This window comes from Oncorhynchus keta, chromosome 14, assembly GCF_023373465.1.
Source record: "Oncorhynchus keta strain PuntledgeMale-10-30-2019 chromosome 14, Oket_V2, whole genome shotgun sequence".
NCBI classification, from domain to species: domain Eukaryota; kingdom Metazoa; phylum Chordata; class Actinopteri; order Salmoniformes; family Salmonidae; genus Oncorhynchus; species Oncorhynchus keta.
In genome coordinates, this window is record NC_068434.1 from 41,841,522 (window position 1) to 41,861,795 (window position 20,274).

Sequence of the window (20,274 nt, forward strand, 5' to 3'; positions counted from 1 at the left end):
AAGCCGAAGGTCCCAACCGTAAAGCAGCACGTGGGTGGCAGCATCATGTTGTGGGGGTGCTTTGCTGCAGGAGGGACTGGTTGATAGAGGAAAATATGGTTGGAATGACTAATTATGTATACATTCCAATCAGAAACTGACTAGTCCAAATGCTATAATGTACATGTGAGTTTTCTCTCTTGCTCCCTTTCCCAATTGTATATAATGTAGTCAGGAGTTAGTAACAATGAAGGTCTGTTCCTTAGTTCATTCAGTTGTACAAATCTCCAGGTGGTGGGAACGGGCCATCTCCAGATGGTCGGGAATGTTGATTTATGCTGACTGGCCTTGACTTCGTGCTGATAACGCGAAGGCTCGAGAGCTAGAGGGGCCGTCTGTTTGTGAAATGGAACGTTTGGAAAACGCTGACGTCATTTTCAGTTTATAACCTGTGGAAATGTGTGTAAGCATTCAGTACTCTTCAAGAATAAATGCTGAACTTGTTTTTAAGACTGGTCTCTTGCTAATTCATGCAAATGATAACCTTACAACTTATCATGAATTAGAAATGAGTGCGAATTGAATTGGTTTTGGCAATAAAACATAAAGGAATTTAGAATTCCTCTATCACTGTAGCACTTCACAAAATAGATGGCATCATGAGAATGGAAAATGATGTGGATATATTGAAGCAATATCTCAAGACATCAGTCAGGAAGTGAAAGCTTGGTCGCAAATGTGTTTTCCAAATGGACAATGACCCCAAGTATACTTCCAAAGTTGTGGCCTAATGGCTTAAGGACAACAAAGTCAAGGTATTGGAGTGGCCATCACAAAGCCCTGACCTCAATCCCATAGAACATTTATGGGCAGAACTGAAAAAGCGTGTGCGAGCAAGGAGGCCTACATTCCTGACTCAGTTACACCAGTTTCTGATCCACTAGAATTGTGATACTTGAATTATAAGTGAAATAATCTGTCTGTACACGATTGTTGGAAAAATGTATTGTTTCAAGCACAAAGTAGATGCCCTAACTGACTTGGCAAAACTATAGTTTGTTTACGATAAATTTGTGGAGTGGTTGAAAAACAAGTTTTAAATGACTCCAACCTAAGTGTATGTAAACTTCCGACTTCAACTGTATGACTTGTGCTTATTTTGGCTCCCCTACATGAACTCACAATTCACATTGTACATTCCACACCTCCCCTCTAGGTGTGTATATGATACGATATTAGGGATATATTATAAATCTCTGCTCCCTGATTGGGAAAATCCTTTTTGATGTCAAAGAGGACAAAGTGTACATTTGTCCTTCATTCATGTTTGGACATGCTGCAGAGCATCTGCTAAAATAATTTTTTTAAATAGTGCATTTTGAAAAGTCTAGACTGGCATTGAGGACCACTGCTAACTGGATGTATGCATCATCAGCACAGTCTGACGGTTTGGTGGTCATGCGGTTTGGTGACATCGGACCTTGATCTGAATCTCTTCATCCTGAGAGAGAGAGATAGAGAGAGAGAGAGGTAGAAAGAAAGAGAGAGAGAGAGAGAGAGAGGTAGAAAGAAAGAGAGAGAGAGAGGTAGAAAGAGAGAGAGAGAGAGAGGTAGAAAGAGAGAGAGAGAGAGGTAGAAAGAGAGAGAGAGAGGTCAAAAGAGAGAGAGAGTTCAAAGAGAGAGAGAGAGAGGTAGAAAGAGAGAGAGAGAGAGGTCGAAAGAGAGAGAGAGAGAGAGAGGTAGAAAGAGAGAGAGAGAGAGAGAGGTAGAAAGAGAGAGAGAGAGAGAGAGAGGTAGAAAGAGAGAGAGAGGTAGAAAGAGAGAGAGAGGTAGAAAGAGAGAGAGGGAGAGAGGTAGAAAGAGAGAGAGGGAGAGAGAGAGAGAGAGAGGTAGAAAGAGAGAGAGAGGTAGAAAGAGAGAGAGAGAGGTAGAAAGAGAGAGAGAGGTAGAAAGAGAGAGAGAGAGGTAGAAAGAGAGAGAGAGAGAGGTAGAAAGAGAGAGAGAGAGAGGTAGAAGAGAGAGAGAGAGAGGTAGAAAGAGAGAGAGAGAGAGGTAGAAAGAGAGAGAGAGAGAGAGGTCGAAAGAGAGAGAGAGAGAGAGGTAGAAAGAGAGAGAGAGAGAGGTAGAAAGAGAGAGAGAGAGAGGTAGAAAGAGAGAGAGAGAGAGAGAGAGAGAGAGAGGTAGAAAGAGAGAGAGAGGTAGAAAGAGAGAGAGAGAGAGAGGTAGAAAGAGAGAGAGAGGTAGAAAGAGAGAGAGAGGTAGAAAGAGAGAGAGAGAGGTAGAAAGAGAGAGAGAGTAGAGAGAGAGAGAGAGAAAGAGAGAGAGAGAGGTAGAAAGAGAGAGAGAGAGGTAGAAAGAGAGAGAGAGAGAGAGGTAGAAAGAGAGAGAGAGAGAGAGGTAGAAAGAGAGAGAGAGAGGTAGAAAGAGAGAGAGAGAGGTAGAAATAGAGAGAGAGAGAGAGAGGTAGAAAGAGAGAGAGAGAGGTAGAAATAGAGAGAGAGAGAGAGAGAGAGAGAGAGAGAGAGAGAGAGAGAGAGAGAGAGGTAGAAAGAGAGAGAGGTAGAAAGAGAGAGAGAGATAGGTAGAAAGAGAGAGAGAGAGAGAGAAAGAGAGAGAGAGGTAGAAATAGAGAGAGAGAGAGAGAGAGAGGTAGAAATAGAGAGAGAGAGAAAAAAAGAGGTGAGGTTAAAGCAGCCTGGTCTCTGTCTACTGTAGAGGATCAAACAACACAACATCGGTTGTGTTAAACTGATCTCTTGACTTTCGTATTTTTCATCTCTGGAAGATTCCTTGGTATATTGTTTATTTACTAGTTAGCATAATTTCCCTAAAGGTAATCCTGGATCTTGCTTCAGTGGGTATATGTGTGAGTCCCAAATGGGAATAGGGGGCCATTTGGACTTCAACCTTGTACATACTGTGTCTGCAGTCTCCTCCCCCTCTGTGTGTTCCGCTCCACTGTTGGGGTTAGACATGTCAAAGTCAGAGAGAGCACTCTCTATAGCCTCCTCATCATAGTCTGTTTGGTATTCATCTGATAACTCTAGGGAGAAAGGAAGACAGAGAAGGTGTAGAGAATAACACAGGAACCAAATAGGTACAGGAAGTGTGTGTGTGTGTGTGTGTCCCTCTCACCTTCCACCAGGACTGGTTTGACAGGCTCAATTCGAGAGACAATCTCTGCCAGGTCAGTGAAGGAGGCATTGGGACACGTGACCACCTGAAACACACACACACACACACACACACACACACACACACACACACACACACACACACACACACACACACACACACACACACACACACACACACACACACACACACACACACACACACACACACACACACGCCAGTCTAAAGGAACATTTATTGGCAACTGTAAATGAGGAAATTGCCACAGTCCATTTCATAACAGCTAGTATTGGAAGTAATCAGTCAAAAACGACACACAAAAAAACATGTTAAAAAATATCCTGAACCAATGAGATGTGCAACCAAGTCTGAAGTGGGATTGGAATAGCTGCTGCAACATTTGAAATAGAAACACGGTGTGGTGCAGTTGAGAACCGGTCTGTGTAACTAGCGAACTCACATTGCCGCTCTTCGTGTTATGAAATTCCTCTTGATGTCTGTCTTTCATCATCTTGTCCACAACCCCACTACGACTCCACATGTCAAACACTGTCTTACAGTGCTGGTAGCCCACTTCCTGAGACAGAGAGAGCGAGAGACAGAGGGAGAAGGGGGCGGGGATTAGGTGAGATTATAATGAGACGAGACAGATGGAGAGCCATGGAGACAGTGTCCTGGGTCCCCAATGGCACCCTTTTCTCTATATAGTGCACTACTTTACGGGCTGTGGTCAAAAGCAGTGCACAATATAGGGTATCATTTGGGACGCACCCAGTGAGAAAAAGAGGGCTACTCACGGCGATCTCATCGAACTTGCCAAACTCTAAGGTGCCGTAGTGATCAATGGGCGGCCGGATGTACTCGCAGTACTCGCTGTCTTTAACTAACTCCAGCTGACGAACGCAGCACACATACGCAAGCCTGGTCTGGATCTCAGCCATGTTCAGGACCTTATAGAGGATTAGAAGAATACAGAAATAAACCTGAGTTCAGGTAGGCCTCCGTGCCTCAGCAAACAAAGGAGAGAAGCAGGTTGTCCTCAACAACAATAGGGCTTACCCAGGAAAAGCATCCAAAAAGGACTAATATGGTCAACAGGAGTTGGATCACTCTAAAACAGGCTAGATAGATCCGTTGTGATCAGCAGATATGAATCATTGTGAACTAAATGACCACAAGGTATTCTAGGTTGTGAGCATGATTTTTTTTTTACATCCTCCTGACTCACCTGGACTTTCTTTGCCAGGGGGTTGAAGCGTTTCCATAGCAGCCACCAGCCAGACAGTGAGTCACCGTAGTTGGTGAGGTTAGTCTCGTCCTGGCTGCCCACATCGATGGCTATTACTACTTTGGCTCCCATGGAGCGAGCTACATCAGCTATATAATATAAATATATATATATAGATATTATATATAATGTGAAGGTGAGAGAGAGCGATAGTGACAAACACTGACCAGTAGCCATGGCATCGACTGTGTACATCACATGCAAGGTAACGTCTCTAACTTGTACAGTATAACTATTCATGTATGCTGACTTTTAACGTCATGTTTTATAGTTGTTTGAGACATGGCATATACATACTGACCAGGTAGGTTATTTATGTAGCCACCGTCCATGAGTAAGTGTCCGTCTTTGGGGTCACAGAGGGGTGGCAGGTACCCAGACAGTGACATGCTGGCACGCACATACCTCCATAGGGAACCTACAAGACGAGGGCATGCTGAGGTTCAATACCTCAACAGAGTCAAAAGTCCCAAATGGCAACGTATTCCCTACATAGTGCACTACTTTTGACCCGTATCAAATGGCCTCCGTTTCCCTATATAGTACAGTAGTTTTAAACCTGAGCCCTACGGAACCCTGGTCAAAAGTAGTACACTATATATATATATAGGGAATAGGGTGCCATTTTCGACATTGAGAATAAAGCCAGACAGACCGTCGGTGTGAACCCTCATGGATGAAGCAGTGATATCTGTGGTGATGTTGAAGTAGGGGATCCACAGATCCTAGGAGAGTAGCACGCGGGGGAAAGAGAGAGAGGGGAGAAGAAATGTTTAGCTGATGAAAATAAACTATGAGCTGACCCGGTATTGTCATGTTGAATGGATGTCATAAGCCAGCAGTCATAAGTATGGGTCCAATCTAGGGATGAATAAATCATCTGGATTTTTAAACTGATCACTGAGGCCTAATTAAAACCATCACTATTCGCAATGGGATCCTGTCAAGTGGAGTGTGAAACTACAACCCCCTGTCCTCTCACCTCGATCTGTTTGCCCTTAAATACAGCGCTGACGCTGTTGTTAAAGGAGGCCCCAGAGAACATGGAGGTCACCGGGTACGTCAGGTCGAACACCTTCTTGAAGATGGACCTCATGTCCTGGTGTTGGAGAGAGGTGGAGAGTTACCTTAGTATCAACTTCTCTGGAGCCAAAGACAACGGCTACGTCTTAAACCCTATTCCCTATTTAGTGCGTTACTTCTGACTAGTGCCCTGGTCAAAAGTAGTGCACTACATGGGGAATAGGGTACCATTTGGAATTAGGACAACATCCTCTTATGCAGTGAGCCCAGCTTCGGCCGTCCTGTATCTTCTCACCATGGCCCACTCGCGAGCGCGGACCCTCATACGGCTGTTGCTCTTCTCCTCAGCGTACAGCGCCCCCATCAGGGAGCCGATGGAGGTGCCGCCCACCATGTCCACAGGGATGCCCGCCTCATTGAGCGCCCGCAGGATGCCAACCTGACAGCAACCCCTGGAGGGACACGGACCACAGGTAGGTTACACAGAGTCCAAAACATGACACTGGACAATAAAGCACAGTCGGTGTGTGAGTATAAGAGGGGGAAGCGTTTTAGTGGACAGTCAGAGGGAGCAGTGTTGATGGGACTAGAGAATATACCCACCGTGACCCAGCTCCTGGACATGCCAGAGCAAAGGGAAGAAGAACAGAAAGCAGAAAAGAAAGACAGAAAAGCCATTATCGAAAGACAGAGGCCTCATAGCAAGGTAGACAGAGGCCTCATAGCAAGGTAGACAGAGGCCTCATAGCAAGGTAGACAGAGGAAAGAGGCATCCAGAGAGAACAAGGACACAAAACAGCCACACACTCTCTATACTAGAAATATGAAAATGATTTAAAATTGGGCAAAAAAACAGGAAAACCATAACCAGGGACTATAATCCTAAAAGAATGTTTGAATAATTGCAGTTGTAAAAATCTGCTGCGTAAAAATCGTAATGTGACGACTGCAGATGCCAGATCTAATCCGCTAAAAAGGTACTACTGATAGTGCAGCACGTTACATTGGAGTGTGAGGTCTGGAAAGAGATTAGCAGCACCTTGCACCCCCTCCGCCCAGCACCAGGGCGATGGTGTTGCCTGTCAGGACTCTGGCCAGACGGCTGAAGTCAGAGTGGCGGTCTGGAGGCTTCTGGAACACACGCTGGTACATCTCTCTCTGAGGACAACCACAGCAGGACCACAGGAGCACAGCACCACAGGAGCAGAGGTGGAGGGGAAGAGTCAGCAAATGTGTGATTCGTCTCAATTGGCACCCTATTCCCTAGTGCACTACTTTTGACCAGAGAGCTATACATTATATAAGAAATAGGGTGCCATTTGGGAAGCAGCCTAGGTCAAGATTGTTTTCGGAAAGCTCAGTAATGTTATCTAAAGGCTTCCTTCTGAGACGTGCATCATATGAGCTGTGAGGCAGAGGGAACCAAGCTGCAGGTCAAAAGCCAAGATTGAAAAAGTAGGTTGAATACTGTTCTAGTCAGTGAGAGGAGCTATGACTATTCTGGCTGAGGTGTGTGTGTACTAGCATGGACAGGCTACGACTGGAAAATACCACATTTGGGCAGGACGGGGGTGTATGTATGTGTGCCTTCCTGTCTCTGTTCCTGCCTGCGCGTGTGTGCATGCCTGTGTATGTATATAGGGTACCAGTTTAGGCAGACTCCTCTTGGAGAAGACCCTGTGTGGACAGGAGAGGTGCAGGTGTCTAGAGATCCAGCTCCTCATGTTGAGCCACTCCACAGTGCCCTGAGGCGGGGGACCGTCCTCCCTGTGCAGCAGGATCAGCTGCTTCTGGGCCCGCACTGCACTGCCCTCCAGCATCCGCTCCAACTAGGGGACAGAGGCCACAGCACAGGGACAACAGCGTCACACCCACAGTGGAGGAGGCCTAAATTAAGGGTGAGTCCCAAATGGCACACTGTAATTAATGCACTGTAGAAAAGGGATTGGGTGTCATTTGAGATTTGTCCTTCATGTCAATCAGACAGCAGAGTCTGAAAGAGACAAGCCTTGTTTCTCTTCTTCCTCATTAAACTTCAATCATTTAACCCCTAATAAACTGTCTTACTAATAGGGGTTCATCCTTGCGAAGCTAATTAAGAAGCTTAATCCCCACATACACTCAGTAGGCCAGTTATCCCACTTCATAGAGACTGCATAAAACAAAGTAAGCCCTCGACTTTCCTAAAACCCATTAGGCAGATAGGGTTCTACAGCTATATGTTGTTTCTTATTGAGCTGCCCCTGTTGACCAGGTCTCCCTTGTAAAAGAGGTATTCTGAACTCAATGGGACTTCCCGGATTAAATAAAGGTTCAAGAAAAAAGGCAGAGGTGTTGGTGTGCATTTTAAAAATGTTATACCTCGCCCACGGTCGGCTCGGCCTCTCCCAGTCCCACTATGATGATGCAGTCGGCCTGGCGGATGCAGCGCTGGGTCCAGGGGGTCAAGGTATCGTCTGATTGGTAGAGAACGATGCGGTGGATGTCCTCCTGCTGCCCCAGCCAGCTGGACAGACGGTACTCATGCACACTACAGAGGAGAGGGTTGAGATGTGTGTATCTTTTAAAATGTTTCCTTCAAACTATAACAACCAGCTGATCTTGACACAAATATGCTAACGCAGACAACAGCGTGCATGCCTGAAATGATTACGGCATTCCTACCTGTCCAGTGCGGCAGCACCCAGTCGCTGTTTGATGATGCCACTGGTCAAGAGTAAGGTGGGACCTAAAAGTCCAACAGAAATAATAGTACATGCTGAATGTAGACCAGCAAGCTAAATGATTAGTAGTCGAACTTCACTTTTTAGTCCAACGACATCTGTTTGTGTCACCGGGAGTGGTGAAGCAGGACTAGTAGTAATGATACGTACCAATGGCACTGAGTGCATGCTGCAGCTCCAGTGTGAAGGCTGTAAGAGGCACCTCCTCTGACACAGGCAGGATGGTCACAGTGGACAGGTTAGAGGCCGGGCTCCCTGAATCCCACTTACTGCTGGGGGGTTGTAGCGTCAGACCACGGGCTACAACAGAGGCAGGAAGACAGAGGCATCGCTGAAACACCATGGGTGGTTGACACAGACAGAATACAAGAACACACACACACACTATTCCCCTGACACATACATTTTAAATCTACACCACCGTTCAAAAGATTTGGGTCACTTCGAAATGTCCTTGTTTTTGAAACAAGAAAAGTCAATTTTTTGTCCATTAAAATAACATAAAATTGATCTGAAATTCAGTGTAGACATTGTTGATGTTGTAAATGACTATTGTAGCTGGAAATGGCAGATTTTTTAAATAGAATATCTACATAGGCATATAGAGGCCCATTATCAGCAACCATCACTCCTGTGTTCCAATGGCACGCTGTGTTAGCTAATCCAAGTTTATCATTTTTAAAGGCTAATTGATTATTAGAAAACCCTTTTTCAATTATGTTAGCATAGCTGAAAACTGTTGTTCTGATTAAAGAAGCGATAAAATTGTCCTTCTGTAGACTAGTTAAGTATCTGGAGTATCAGCGTTTGTGGGTTCGATTAGAGGCACAAAATGGCCAGAAACAGAGACCTTTCTTTTGAAACTCGTCAGTCTATTTTTGTTCGGAGAAATAAAGGCTATTCCATGCGAGAAATTGCCAAGAAACTGAAGATCTTGTAAAACGCTACGTACTACTCCCTTCACAGAACAGTGCAAACTGGATAAAAAAAATGTGATTTTCTTTCCAAAACAAGGACATTTCCAAGTGACCCCAATCTTTTGAACGGTAAGTGTACACTAACCTGCCAAGGGTCCGTGAACCTGCTGCATATTTCCAAGGATCTTCTGGCCCAGCAGATGGATGAGTCTGGTCACTACCTGTGGATACCTCCTCTTGATGGAGCTGAGGGCCCCCTCAGGCAGCTTGGCTAGCTCAGAGTCCCTGATGGCGTGCACTGTAGTGGCTCGGTTCATGTGGGTCAGGGCCTCCACCTGAGGACACCACACAAGTTCTATGAATAACAGTTAATCAAGGGTTCCATCTCTTGAAGTTAAATTAGCCTGGTCCCAGATTTGTTTGTGCTCTTCCCAACTCATTGTCACTCTTTGTCAAGCCACGACAATGGGTGACAAGGAATTGACATGATAGCACACACAGGTCTGGGACCAGGCTAGAGTTAAATACATCAACCATAAAGAATATGGGATTATAGAGCACTCACCACCCCTATGAGGTCACCGCGACCATACTCTCCGGCCAACTCCTTCTTCCCATCATCCTTTGCGATGACAGAGCGCAGGCGGCCACTGAGGACGATGAAGGTGCTGTCCGACTTGTCTCCCTGCCTAGGAACGGTTGGATGCAGCAGTTAGACAGAGAAACAGATAGACCAGACTATTCAACTCTGACCCTACGAGGTCCAGAGCCTGCTGGTTTTCTGTTCTACCTGATAATTCATTGCATCCACCTGATGTCCCAGGTCTAAATCAGTCCCTATTTAGAGGGGAATAAAAAATGTTTTTACAGCATTGGAACTGGTTTCGAGGTCCAGGTTTGAATTTGAGGGAGATAGAGGATATGAGATCATTCAGCATAGAGATCCTATAATCCCCTGACCAAGATGGATGTTTTTTTGTCATGTTGCTCGGATGCCTATGTCCATTCTAGTGTTCTATATGTACTTCTATGCTATTCAGCAGGTACCTGTAGACAGTGCGGCCAGCCTCCACAGCCATCCAGTCCAGAGCAAAGTCTATCTGCCTGACGAAGCCTGACACCCTCTTCACCACGGTGTGAGCCACATTCAGCACCACCCTTGGCTCTTCGCGCATGATTCTACATAGACCCACATTCACATATTCAGACAGCAACTACTGTGCACAAAAACATGCACACCAACAGGGTGTGGGACAACAAGGTCTGGGACAAATATGAGAATTACAGTAACAATACTGTCATCAGACGTCGAGTGTGTGTGCGTGTGTGTGTCTGTGTCTATACACAAGGAAAATTGCATACTCATAGAAGGCAGCTTTAGAGATAGACAGGAAGGTGCAGTCCCTGTGTGCTCGGACGCTGAAGATGAGGGGTTCACCAGTCAGCACGGCCAGATGACCCACCATCTCCCCTGGGTGAGTCAGAAACAGCAGGGTGTCCTCCTCGCGGTCGATCGTCCGCTGGTACACATGGAGCGCCCCCGAGATCACAAACTGCACACTTGCATCCTACCAGAGGGAACAGACGGCACAGGGAGATACAGCTATACATAATGTCAATGGGCGAGTCCCAAATGGCACCCTATTCTCCAAATAGTGCACTACTTTTGACTAGAGCCCTGGTCGGAAGTAGTCCACCCTATAGGGAATAGTGCCTTTTGACACACATAAATGAACCACTTATAAAATGACGCAAAATGACAAACGACGTTGACCGTTTCTGGCCGTGCTGCTGACAGAGAAGAAGCAGATGTTTTACTGAGGTGAGCTCTAGCCTCAGGGCTAAAGGCTATGTCTACCACTACCAGGCAGCATGCAGACAGACTGACTGACCTGGTCCCCCTGGCTGTTCAACACACAGCCAGCTTTGACCTGACGCAGAGTCACCCTGCCCTCCAGCAGACTGGGGTCCTGACAGAAAGCGGGAGAGAGATAGGGAGGTAAGAAGAGGGTCAGAAAATATGTCAGGAATGTCCAAACTCCTGCAGTGTGTGTGCCAGCCCAGCTCTTTGATGAAGAATAAATAGTCTTCCATTTGGACTGTGATTAGTTGAATCAGGTGTTAGTTCTGGACTGGAACAAAAGCCTGCACATACATTGGCTCTCCAGGGCCAGCCCGTTGGATGTGTTCTAGTTTCTACCGAGACCCAGTGAGAGCCATCCAGTACCTGTAGTTGTATGAGGCGCTGCAGGTCCATCTTGGCAGCCTGGAAGATGGCGTTGACCTTGCTGTGGTGGATGTGACCTGACTGACCTCCTCCAGCCTCAGAGTAGTGAAACACAGCAGAGGGAGTGTGCACCATGGTCACACTCTTCTTCAGAATGGACTGATGAATGAAAGGGAGAAAGGGGAGGGGGGTGAGTATGGCCTTGCTATTGAGAGAGGCTGCCGTAGCCTATCTTCTCTTGAGAGCCAAGTCTGCCTATGTGCCCACTGCCCACAAAATGACGTGGAAACTGAGCTGCACTTCCTAACCTCCTGTCAAATGTATGACCAGATTAGGCACAGATTAGGCACACATATTTCCCTCAGATTACACGGACCCACAAAGAATTTGAAAACAAATCCAGTATCGATAAACTCCCATATCTATTATGTGATATACCACAGTGTGCCATCATAGCAGCAAGATTTGTGACCTATAAATGAATTAACTGTACGTATCTCCTTATTTATTGTTACAACACTGTTACATAGCCAATAATATAACGTTTGAAATTTTTAACTATCGTCAGTTTAATGTTTACTGTTCATTTCTGATTAATTAATTTCCCTTGCTCATTTCCCTTTTGTTTAATTGTCAATTTCACTTGCTTCGGCAATGTAAACACATTTTCCCATACCAATAAAGCCCTTTGAATTGTACTGAATTGAGAGAGGAAGAGTCAGAGAGAGAGTCAGAGACATAACTAGGAATGTCTCTGACTATGTATCTTATGGACGTTGTTACACTGACATGTGTCTAGTAAATCTGCAGTGCATCACAGACCTTGTGTGGGACCTGGGGACTTGGTGGTGGTGTGTCTGCTTTAGCTGCTTCTTCTGTTATTCTGGCTCGCTGATATGCCATGTTGAGGTCAGCCGATGTGGCACCTCAAGGGTGTGAGGAGAGAGACAAAAAGCATTCAGACACACGGACCAGGGATTGTACAGTACAGGGCCAGATTCACAAAACACTACTTACGCAAAAACGTTGTTTGTTTGTAAGTGCAATTCCTCAACAATATCTTAAGATTTACAGTACAGGTCACTACTATGTGGTCTGACCAGTGTGTGTGTGTGTGTGTGTGTGTGTGTGTGTGTGTGTGTGTGTGTGTGTGTGTGTGTGTGTGTGTGTGTGTGTGTGTGTGTGTGTGTGTGTGTGTGTGTGTGTGTGTGTGTGTGTGTGTGTGTGTGTGTGTGTGTGTGGTAATGTATGCTTACTTGACACTGCCAGAGGAGTGGACTGGGAGCGAGAACGTTTTCCTTTAGTGGTTGGGCTGCTATTTGAAAGACAGGACTTCCTCTCTGCAATTTCTGAAACAACACCATACAGCTATGCCATGAGTATGTCCTGCTTTCCAGCAAGCCACCATTCTTCATAGTGACATAACATAACAACCTCCACACTTATCCATCTGGATTCATATTTTCATGATATGGTAATCCAAATGTAATCCAGACATAATGCAGACTAGGGTTGCACATTTCCAGTAACTTTCCCCAAATTGCCAGGTTTTCCAGAAACCCCACTTGGAGGATTCCCAGACATCCTGTTAATTCCCTCCCGATTCCAGGAATCTTCCAAATGGGATTTGTTTTTTTTGGGGGGGGAAGTTACCGGAATGTTTGGAACCGTATGCAAAACCAAAGCTAGAATTAACATTGGTTTCTATGCTGGCATTTACCAGTGAGATGACCATCCCATAATAACTGACCTGTGTCGCTGGGCCCCTTCTCATGGCCAGACTCATCAGATCGAGATTGATGTCTGTCTCGACCCCTGTTCGGGTTGGCTTCACCTATCACACTGTGCACTGCCACAAGGGGGATCGCCTGTCTCTCCTGAAAGACACACATGGAACACACACACAGAACCATCAGGAGTATACATCCCCTTCAAAGATTAAATACCCAGTCGTGTGTGTGTGTGAATGTGTGTCATACTGCATTGAAGAGCTCGGTGGTAAGGCCTAGGTAGTTGTGAAGGGCCAGGAAGGTGACTCTCTGCAGGCGTACCATGATGATCTAGAAAGGACAATAACAAAAAAGCAACAAATGACTCCACTGTTTTAGTAACGAGAGCAGAACCCTGAAAATGTCTGAAAATACAAAATCCTCAGTGGTTTAGTTTTTTGAGTTTAGCTGTGTAACTACAGAATAATGTCATAGTTGCCTATAAACCAGGCAGGAGGTGTGATCTCCAGTATTTGAGTGATATTATATAATGGCTGATTTCCCTGGGTACAGACCACATCCCAAATGGCACGCTATTCCCTTTTTAGTCCATTACTTTTGACCAGAACTATATGGGCCCTGGTCAAAAGTTGTGCACTTTACAGTGCTTATAGAAAGTCTACAACCCCTTGAACTTTTTCAATCTAAAAAGGGATTAAAACAGATTTCTTTCCTACAGATCTACACAACCTACTGCAAGACAACATGGCAAATGAATTACCTTTTTTGGCTTACATTTAATAGTGTGGTGGTGGCAGCAACATGTTATGGGTATGCTTGTCATGGGCAGGGACTGGGGAGTTTGTCAGGATCAAAATAAATATGAAAGGAGAAAACCTGCCCCAGTCTTCTGAAAACCTAACTTTGGGATAGAGGTTTTTTTTCAGTGAGACAATAACACAAATTTGAATGCAATAAATACACACCAGAATGTCTTTCCAAGAGGTGTTGAGTGATTTTGTCTCAGTCCTGAATTAAATATGCTTAAAGAAAAAATCAGAGACAAGGTTTGAATATTACTGTCCATCAGTGATTCCCAACCAAATATTATGAGCTTCAGCAATTTCGACAAAAACAATGGATATATGTTGCCCTAAGAGTTGTGCAAAGTTGGTCAAATCGTATTCCAAATTATTCACAGCTGTAATGGCTGCTTAAGGTTTCCCCACCAAGTATTAACTCAGGGGGGTGGAGATTTATCGAATTACGCTATTTCAGTTTTTTATTTTTTTTAAATTAATTTGAAAACACTTTGAAAATGTGGAGTAAGTTGTGTAGATCTGTAAGAAAAAAATCTAATTTAATACATTTTTAGATAAGATTTTAAGGCAGCAAAATGTGAAGAGAAGAAGTTCAAGGGGGTCTAGACTCTCTATAGGCACTGTACATGGAATAGTGCGCCATTTGGGATGTATCCTAGGTCAGTCTGTCACTGATAGTAACAGTACCTGGATAACACGGACCAGGGTCTCTGGGTATTTCTCAAACACAGAGTGGAAGGCAGCAGCTGGAAGACGCAGTATGGTAGAAGGGGTTGCAGCTCTGGCAGATACTGTCTTGTAGGGGGCTGAGTGACCCTAGGATGCATAGGGGGGTAGAGGACGAGAAGTGGTGGCTGGTCTCACTTTAAATCGGAGTACAGGCTCATTGTAATGGCTGGAATGGAATGGTCTCAAACATATGGTTTTCCATTCCAGCCATTACTACGAATCGTCCGCCCCTCACCAGCCTCCTGTGTCTTAGGTACTTATCAGAGTGCAGTGGATAAATAAACATGCACTAGCTGAATCAGAGGGTAAATGAGAGTGGAAAGCGTAACGTACAGTGATGACATCCAGGATACTGAGCAGACTGTGGACACTGTCTCCAGCAAACACCTCCTTTACCACCACATCTGTCCCATCCTATAACAACAAAATACATGTTACTTGCATTTGACTATCAAACTTCAAGTACATAATACAAGTAGTTGTAAATGCAGCGTAACGGGTGAGACCATGTCCCCTCATGATCTTTTGGGCAAAACTTTTGTCAAAGATGGAAAACAATTTCCTTTCTATCTGAGTGCGGGTCTTCTTCATTTTCCTATTCATGATGAGGTTGCTTCAGCAACAGATAGATATAGCATGTAGGGATCTTACACTCTCACGTATGCAGAGCTCCAGGCGGCCGTCTTGCACCACGTAGATGCTGTCGTCGATGTCCCCGGGACGAAAGAGTGTCTCCATCTCGTGGAGCTGCACAAACACCATGTGACGGCACAGCTCCAGGAACAGAGGCTTCTCAAAGTGGCCCAGGACCCTGGACACAGCACACAGACAATAGTGGGATGGATTACACAGGGGTTATCATTTATAGGGCTTGCTAAAACAACTGTTGGTAATGCAGGGCCTTACAACATGACAACCCATCATTTACTCAGTCTAGGTGAGGGACACTCAAATCTGAACCTCGGGTCCAGTTACACTTCTGGTTTTAGTTTTTACCACACTTCTGGTTTTAGTTTTTACCTGGTAGTTAATTGCACCCACCAGGTATCCTGGGTCTAAATCAGTCCCTGACTAAAGGGTAAGAATTAAAAATCATCAGTGGAACTAGACTGGAGGTCCATATTTGAGTGTCCCTAGTCTGGGTGTTTACGGTTCCCTTACCTGACGTTCTTAAGCATGTAGAGCACCTCAGAGGGCAGGTGAGAGTTCTGCACGTCGTACTCTGTGAGGTCAGCCTCCAGCAAAGAGGGAGGGGGCTCCTTAGCCACCAGGGTGGGGGGCTCCCTCCTGATGCGCAGTATTCTGGGACACAAAGTGTTAGGGTGGTGTTTAAACGTATCCTTAAAACATACAAAACTCGTACAAACTGTTCACCATCAGAAAAAGAGAGGTTATCACTACAGGTATCATCGGAATACAGTGTAGTCATGACTCACTTTCGCGCTATAGACAGGACTTTAGTTCTCTTCCTGATTCGCTGCTTCTGTGACTCGGAGGTAGAGGTAGGGGTTGAGGTAGAGGACAAGGTCTGCACCTGGTACGGTAAAAACAGGGAGAGATGTTTTAATTTAAATCAATTCAGTATAGCTTGCCTTGTGAAACCAGCCTGATCTCGTGATAGCTCACATTCTAACGAGTGAAGTGAAATGAAACCTGGTCAGTCTGCTTAACCAGTAGTCAGTGAAACCTGGTCAGTCTGCTTAACCAGTGGTCAGTGAAACCTGGTCAGTCTGCTTGACGCGGCTACAGTAGAGCCTAACATACAGTTAATTTACTGTATCTCTATGTGCTATTTATATTGAAAATGACACAAAACAATTATGGGAGACACGCTATACAAAATGTGCGAGGGATTGCCTGATGGTGTGGGACTGACCTTTCTCATGATCTTTCTGCCATAAAACATAACTTTGTCTCTTTTCCTGAAGCGATAGTGAGGCTGCTGCTCCTCTGAAAAAAAAAGGCCTATATGGCTATTAAAGCTAAATTACTTTCTTTGTTTTATTACAACTTGACGAACTTGAACAATGTTCACTATTTTATTGGTTTGAAATATTTGCCTGTATATATTATTATTATGAGTCTTTTATAGATAAAGGTAGGTCGGTACGCCAACTGATTCTAAATAAATACAAACAAATAAATCAAATAGTTCTTCATTTATGAGAGAATGGAGGCAGGAAGTACTGACTGTACTGTTTGTATCTTCTGTAGAATAAAAACGCAACCATGCCGATGAGAGACACTGCCAACACAGTCAGTACAGCTACGACCAGCACACCAGTCCACTGGGAGGGCAAAAGAAGATGATTATTAGACATGGACCAAACCACAGCCACAATGACATCTAATATATTGGCTAGGAGTTCATCCCAAATGGCACCCTATTCCCTATATAATGAATGCACTGCTTTGGACCAGAGCCTTAGTAGACCTACAGGGAATAGAGTGCCATTTTGGATGCAGCCTCAGTGGGCTGCTGACATGGTGATCTAAGAACAGTCACAACAGCACTGTTCACAGAGTCAGTGCTGGAGAGGAGAGTGCTGGGTAGCTACCTACCAATGGCAATGGCATAGCAGTCTCTGTTCTGTCCTCCATCCAATGTTGCATCCTGGCCTTAATTTCACTGCCAAGTGGCACCAGGCTCTACAAAACAAGCAGGAAACCAACATTCAACAGATGTCTACTCATGACCAGGCATCAAGGAGGTTAAGCCTAGATGGAGAAATGGAATCGGACACTGTGTAATAGACAGGGTAGTAGACCTATTGAATTGGTGGGAGACTTAGAACTGGTTTTATTACCGGGTATATACTGCAGCTGTCCTCATCTTTGTCATCCACCTTGTCATCCATTCCTAGCCAAAAAAAGGCAAACAGTATACATGCATTTTCCAAGTCACAGTGGAAGAGACTGTAAAAAATAAAATAAACTATTCTTCACACGGTTTGAGAAATGGAACCAGAGGGCAATGTCCTAATCATTCCACACACTGATAGGCCTAATCAAAAGGAGCACTATGTGAATTCTTGAAACCCTAAAACCAATATGCCAAAACATCCCTTAACAAAACAGAGACAAATGAGAAGAAATAAATATTACAAATGAGAACACTGGATCACTCACAGACTGTAGTCACAGAGTGTACTGCCAGTGTGTCTGTCTGCACCTGGTCTGCACTCTGTAACCAGAGACACCCACTGGCCACTGCACACGCATACTTGAATAGACTCACCCACAAGCAAGTAGAAAGTCTAGGCTACTACACTACACACCCTGAACCTGTATGTGTGCGTTAGAGACATCTCGCACAGATATAAGTTCATACACACCCCAGTAAACAGATTGTTCATGACAGGAATAAAATAGGGCCTAGTATCCTGAGTATATCAAATTTGCCTGATCTAGCCTAGATCATTAAATACTGAGCAGGTGCATGGCCGGCTTGATTTCAAGATCTGGATGTATGGTATTTTCCTCTAACTGTGCCCTTATATTGATAAACAAACCCATCACGGAGAGACACAGCCAATTCGCACAGGTATGACATTCTACTATAACGTCGCCCTTGCCTTAAATAGCTATAATGCATCTACGACATAAATATGGAAGAATACGAACACATTTCCAATTAGTTACGTTTAATCACAGTTATTAAATTGGTGATCATAGGTTCAAGCAGTCGACGGTCATATGGCCAGATTTGTATCACTGTCACATAGAGCTAAATGGGCTGACAGGCAAACAGACAAAGTCCCGTTATTCTGACTTGCCCAATGCCCATTGACACCCCCGTCTGCAGCCATGCAGTCAAATAAACATAAATGATTTGCACTGCACTACAAGGTTAAATGAAAATATTAGCTACAATAATATACTTACTGGCTCGTATTACCTAACGTTCCACTATCTCCACTGTCAAAGTTTTATGTACACATGCATGTCTTTCTATCCCCGATGACTCGCTGCCAGTATCTGGAATTACAATTGGCTACCACTTACTGAATCAAACCAATCGCAAAACGTTTTATTCTGACGTCGGGCTCTTCGAATGTGTCTATCCTTGCTGTTGGCGCTGTTCAAGGTGAGTGTAGCTATAGATTTGACACGTATTATCGCTAAAGTTATATTAATCGCCATGTAGTGCTTATCTTGCTTTCTACTTCCACAATGACCGTACAGCTATTTAGAAACGGAGAGTCAACGTGTCGTTGACCCATGTGTTTTGCTAGCTAGCGAACTACTGTAGTGCTAGCAAAACACATTGGTCCAAAATCAAGCTAAATAACCTTAGCTAGCTAACAACAGCTACCAACAAAGCTATGCGTAGACAACAATGCTCAATACGTTTTTCGCAATGAATATGTCTTCAGGAAGCAACAATTACAATATGGAACGTGTTTAATATGTGGCATGTTTACAATAATATTGTGTATAAACCCTGGTTTGTTAATGCTATATATTGGCTGATATGTAACTTTTCGGTCGACCTGGTCAAATCTGCATAGACATTTTAGTTTTAGATAAATCATTCTACTTGAAAACAAGTCCAAGAAGCGGTAAAGCTGTTCTATGTTCAGTATTTCTATGCTACCGTTAAGTTTTGTTTTTGCTCTTTTACCTTTGTACACCAGCTTCAAACAGCTAAAACAATGTTTTTGTTTATGGAAACTATATTTCACAGCGGTTTAACTGGTACAATGATTATCTACACTATACTAGTTTATGTAGTGTTGTCCAATATTTTTTATAAAATATATTTTCATCCCGTCCCCGCAGGAGGCGTTTTTTGCCTTTTGGTAACCATCATTGTAAATAAAAACGTGTTATCTATATCTTGCAACAGTTTGACTCACATTTTCACACGGGGGTTTCAAATGGTCAATAGTTCAAATGCTTATTGTAATCTGTTTCTTTATCCCAGTCTCATTTTACTTGATTGAAACTAATGTGAAAGAACTGATAGAGGTAGGTTCCTAGCAGTGAGGAAATAGTGAGTTAGCTATGTTTACTGTTGTTAGCTACCAAAGTACCCATTGTAATCTCACCCATTTCAGTGACTCCATACAGACTTGCCCAACAGTTTGAGTCCAAAACTCTTCGATGCGATGGGTGTATTGAATGCTCTTCGACGGGGCATTGTGAGAGGAGCTGATCGTATGGCTGAATTCACCAGCAAACGTGGCTCAAGGACTCACTACAAAGGCAGAGGGGCACAGCCAACAGGAGTACTAACCTCCAGCAGAAAATTTGTTCCAATACAGGCAATGATCCCCCAGTTTGTGGTGCCTGACTTGGAGGGATTCAGACTCAAGCCCTACGTGTCGTACCGCACCCCGGTTGGAACGGAGCCCGCTGTCACCCCTGAGGGTCTGTTCTACGAGGCTGTGGCCCAGCAGATCCAGAAAGACTTTGAGGAAGGCTCATTTGATAAGGAACAGCTTGAGAAATACGGATTTGAGCCCACGCAGGAGGGAAAGTTATTCAAACTATACCCAAAGAACTTTATACAATAAAAAGGCCACCCAATCTGATCTATCTGGAACTCTGACTTAGTATCAAGGATCGTTAACTAATTTTGTTTGTGTTGGGAGGTCAAGTAGTTGCTAACCATTTGAGACCGCTGAGCTGATCATATGTTACTGGACCGTGGTGTATTGTGAATGTGCTTGCTGAAAGTACTAGTATGTGGTATTCTAATTAAAAACAAATGTATTGTA

General features: G+C 44.4%; 2 protein-coding genes across 3 annotated transcripts; one reads left to right on the plus strand and one right to left on the minus strand.

Annotated features, from left to right (window-relative positions):
* LOC118394091 (patatin-like phospholipase domain-containing protein 7) lies at positions 1 to 18,522 on the minus strand. Of its 2 annotated transcripts, XM_052461781.1 has the most exons (35): positions 18,437 to 18,521; positions 17,359 to 17,411; positions 17,114 to 17,200; positions 16,743 to 16,839; positions 16,428 to 16,501; positions 15,988 to 16,085; positions 15,713 to 15,853; positions 15,203 to 15,362; positions 14,885 to 14,965; positions 14,510 to 14,638; positions 13,272 to 13,352; positions 13,043 to 13,169; positions 12,549 to 12,641; positions 12,115 to 12,218; positions 11,293 to 11,451; positions 10,958 to 11,035; positions 10,428 to 10,633; positions 10,113 to 10,244; positions 9,631 to 9,754; positions 9,211 to 9,400; positions 8,299 to 8,448; positions 8,090 to 8,153; positions 7,787 to 7,955; positions 7,072 to 7,254; positions 6,465 to 6,583; positions 5,721 to 5,877; positions 5,385 to 5,501; positions 5,058 to 5,127; positions 4,704 to 4,820; positions 4,343 to 4,491; positions 3,912 to 4,064; positions 3,575 to 3,691; positions 3,115 to 3,199; positions 2,898 to 3,022; positions 1 to 1,480 (listed from the first exon to the last, which is right to left on the minus strand). In XM_052461781.1, exons 2-35 carry the CDS (start codon positions 17,407 to 17,409, stop codon positions 1,436 to 1,438), a joined length of 4,032 nt encoding a protein of 1,343 aa, XP_052317741.1. In that variant the 5' UTR covers positions 17,410 to 17,411; positions 18,437 to 18,521; the 3' UTR covers positions 1 to 1,435. The 2 variants fall into 2 exon arrangements, with proteins under 2 accessions (XP_052317741.1, XP_052317742.1); XM_052461782.1 differs by lacking the exons at positions 1 to 1,480; positions 2,898 to 3,022; positions 3,115 to 3,199; positions 3,575 to 3,691 and having other exon boundaries at positions 3,926 to 4,064; positions 4,343 to 4,436; positions 18,437 to 18,522.
* LOC118393438 (39S ribosomal protein L41, mitochondrial-like) lies at positions 18,520 to 20,274 on the plus strand. Its single transcript, XM_035786111.2, has 2 exons — positions 18,520 to 18,638; positions 19,612 to 20,274. Exon 2 carries the CDS (start codon positions 19,663 to 19,665, stop codon positions 20,068 to 20,070), a length of 408 nt encoding a protein of 135 aa, XP_035642004.1. The 5' UTR covers positions 18,520 to 18,638; positions 19,612 to 19,662; the 3' UTR covers positions 20,071 to 20,274.

Excerpts from the sequence above, each read along its gene's own strand:
- LOC118394091 (XM_052461781.1), bottom strand. The coding sequence starts at position 17,409 with ATGGATGACAAGGTGGATGACAAAGATGAGGACAGCTGCAGTATATAC. Across the intron at positions 8,154-8,298 it reads GCATGCACTCAGTGCCATTG|GTCCCACCTTACTCTTGACC; the intron begins GTACGTATCATT and ends TTGGACTTTTAG. Across the intron at positions 6,584-7,071 it reads AGAGGAGTCTGCCTAAACTG|AGAGAGATGTACCAGCGTGT; the intron begins GTACCCTATATA and ends GGTTGTCCTCAG.
- LOC118393438 (XM_035786111.2), top strand. The coding sequence starts at position 19,663 with ATGGGTGTATTGAATGCTCTTCGACGGGGCATTGTGAGAGGAGCTGAT.